General features: G+C 38.8%; 1 protein-coding gene across 5 annotated transcripts in view; it reads left to right on the top strand.

The window, feature by feature from the left end:
* The first annotated feature begins 2,022 nt into the window (after positions 1–2,022).
* The window catches only part of APC (APC regulator of WNT signaling pathway), a 107,447-nt gene continuing 106,282 nt past the window's right edge, over positions 2,023–3,187 (top strand). For 3 of the 5 annotated variants that reach the window (XM_030888995.2, XM_030888994.2, XM_030888993.2), the window contains exon 1: positions 2,023–2,107. In XM_030888995.2, the coding sequence (XP_030744855.1) occupies positions 2,065–2,107 (43 nt within the window). In that variant the 5' untranslated portion in view covers positions 2,023–2,064. The remainder of the gene's footprint in view (positions 2,108–3,187) is intronic. The other 2 variants (XM_045285397.1, XM_045285398.1) reach the window with 1 other exon arrangement.

Raw genomic sequence — 3,187 nt, 5'->3', positions numbered from 1 at the left:
CAAAATGTAGACTCTCCTCCCCAATCCAAGAGTTATGGAACCCTAGCAACTCAGGTAAGCATTGGACTGCTAACTGCAAGGTCAGCTGTCCGAAGTCACCAGTCACTCCATGGGAGAAATTTGAGACTATCTGCCCCCGTAAAAATGTGCGACCTCGGAAACCCAATTTAATTGAGTCAAAATCCACTTGATGGCAGTGGGTTGGGTTACTTGTGACTTACTGAATGTTTTAACAAATGCATCAGGTGATTTGGATACATGCTAGAATTTGAGAACCACTAATGGGTGGGTTTTAATGTAGGCTTTTGGGGGAAATCTTATATAAGGAGAGACCTGATGTGAGTTGGTGTTTAAAAGGATTTTCTTGGCTATCAAGGCAGGCCTTGCTTGCTGAAAATGAGGAGGACTTGAAGCACTTGCCAATGAATATCAAAGACTAGCCTTCAGTATGGATTGCAACTCAGTGCGAAGACTAAAATCCTCATAACTGCACCAGTAGGTTACAATATGATGAATAGAGATAGGGTTGAAGTCAAGAATTTTGTCTTGCTTACATACACCATCAATGCTCGTGAAAGCAGCTGTTAAGATATCAAAAGACACGTTGCATTAGGTAAATGTGCTGCACAGTACTCTTTCTTGAAAAGCAAAGATCATTGGTTTTATAATTTTTAATTTAATTTATAAAATGTTTTAGCTTTTATTGTGTGAGAACTGTAAAATAAGAGTATATATTTTTAACAAATATAAGAAATGTTGAAATAAAATATATTAAATTTTAAAAAAAAGCAAAGCAAAGATGTTGTTACTTTGAGAACTAGGGTGCACCTGATCCAAGCCATCATATTTTAATTTGCCTCATATGCATATGAAAGTTGGACATTGAATAAGGAAGACTGAAGAAGAATTGATGTTTTTGAATTGGGGTGCTGTAGAAGAATAGTGAAAGAACCATGGACTGCTAAAAGGACAAACCAATCTATCCTGGGAAAAATATGGCCAGATTGCTCCTTAGAGGCAAAGATGGAAGCGTTATTAGTCTTACATACTTTGGACGTGTCAGGAGAGACCAATCCCTGGATAAGGACATCATGCTTGATAAAGTAGGTGGGCAGTGAACAAGAGGAAAACCTTCGGAGATGTATTGACACGGTGCCTGCAATGGTGGACTCAGGCATAGAAACAATTGTGAGGATGGTGCAGAACTGGTCCGTATTTCAGGTTCTGTTGTGCACAGGGTCACCATAGGTTGGAACTGAATGGCATCTGATAATAATTAGGCAGACTGCCCTGGTGGTGTATTAGGTTATTAGTTGGGGTGCTAGCCAAAAGCTACTCTGGGAGAGAAATGAGGCTTTCTTCTCTAATAAAAACTTAACTTCTCCCTATGCCCCCACAGGCAGTTCTTTCTGTCCTATAAGGGTTACCACTGGTCAGAGTAGAATTGATGGCAGTGAGTTTTGAGTATTTTTAGTACCATTTTGTTGTGTGCTATTAAGTTGATTGCAACTCATAGTGACTGTATGACACAATACAGCCACTATCACCACCACCACCACCACCCCACACACACACCTCATTGCCATCGAGTTGATTCTGACTCATAGTGACCCTGTAGGACAGCAGAATTGCCCATGGGGTCTTTATCCAAAGTTGTAATCTTTACAGAAACACACTGCCACATCTTTCTCCCACGACGAAGCTGATGGATTTGATCTACAGACCTTTCAGTTAGTAGCCAAGTGCTTAAGCATTGTTCCACCAGGAATCTTTGGAAAAAGATTTTTTTTTTAATCCCACAGTAAACCCACTGCCACGGAGTTGATTCTGACTGATAAGCAACACAGTAGGACACATTAGAACTGCTCCTTAGGGTTTCAGAGATATATAGTCTGAATATATAGAGTACAATGTTTTCAGATCTGAAAGGGTGTTAATTCCTACATGTCAGTAAACTAGAATCATGTCTTCTAAAAGTTGTTTAGAATTTTGTCGTGTTAACATATGGTGTTGTTTTTACAGGAAGTACTTAAACAGCTACAGGGAAGTATTGAAGATGAAACTATGACTTCCTCTGGACAGATTGACTTAATAGAGCGCCTTAAAGGTAGGGATTTTTCAAACTGTTTTAAAGTCATAGTTTAAATTCAATTTATCAATTATAGATGTGTAATTATTCAAATACAGTGAGCTCTGGTGGTATAGGAGGCTGATAACTAGAGAAGTTAGCAGTTTGAATATACCAGCTGCTCTACAGAAGAGAAAGATGAGGCTTTCTGTTCCTATAAAGAGCTACATTTTCAGAAACTCACAGGGGCAGCTCTCCCCTGACCTATAGGGAAACTATGAGTCAGAATTAACTCAAGAGCAGTGAGACAAAGAGATATGAGTGTGAGGAGCTGATACCAAGGGCTCACATAGAAAAAAATGTTTTGAAAAGGATGATGGCAACATATGTACAAATGTGTTTGACACAATAGAAGAGCTGTAAGAGCCCCCAATAAAATGATTTAAAAAGAAAGAAAATATGGGAAAGGAACAACAGGTATCATTCTTACCAGAATTATACAATGTCCACATTGAAGCTAGTGGTGCTTTATTAAAAAGTAATGTACTAATTGTGCTTGACACAATGGATGCATGTATGAATTGTGATAAGAGTTGTACGAGCCCCCAATAAAATGATTTTTTTTAAAAGTAATGTACTACTACACACAAAAAAAGATTCACGTGCAAGGTTGACTAAATCCACTAACTGCTCTTGGAAGGAAGATGAGGCTGTCTGCTCCTATAAAAGGAAATAGAGGAAAGAACAAGGAAGCAAAGGACATTTATAGAGGTCAAAATACAGGCATGTACATGTGTAAATATATTTATATATAATGATAGGGAAATAGACTTATGTACATATATTTATGTGTTAAGTATTAAGGTAGTAGACGGACATTGGGCCTCTCCTCAAGCACTCCCTCAAGAACACTTTGTTCTAATAACCCAGCATTCCGTGCTGCTCACACAATCGCTGAAGACAAAATGGGTGCATAAGCAAATGTGAAGAAAGTGGTGTCCGGTTATCAAAAGATACAGTATCTGGGGTCTTAAAGACTTGAAGGTAAACAAGCGGCCATCTAGCTGAGAAGCAACAAAGCCCACATGGAAGAAGCACACCACCCTATGTGATCACAAG

Source organism: Echinops telfairi, unplaced genomic scaffold (assembly GCF_000313985.2).
Source record: "Echinops telfairi isolate 266 unplaced genomic scaffold, ASM31398v2 ScPeMD7_7469;HRSCAF=8507_1, whole genome shotgun sequence".
In the NCBI taxonomy this organism is placed as follows: domain Eukaryota; kingdom Metazoa; phylum Chordata; class Mammalia; order Afrosoricida; family Tenrecidae; genus Echinops; species Echinops telfairi.
This window is presented reverse-complemented; position numbering and strand designations above follow the sequence as displayed.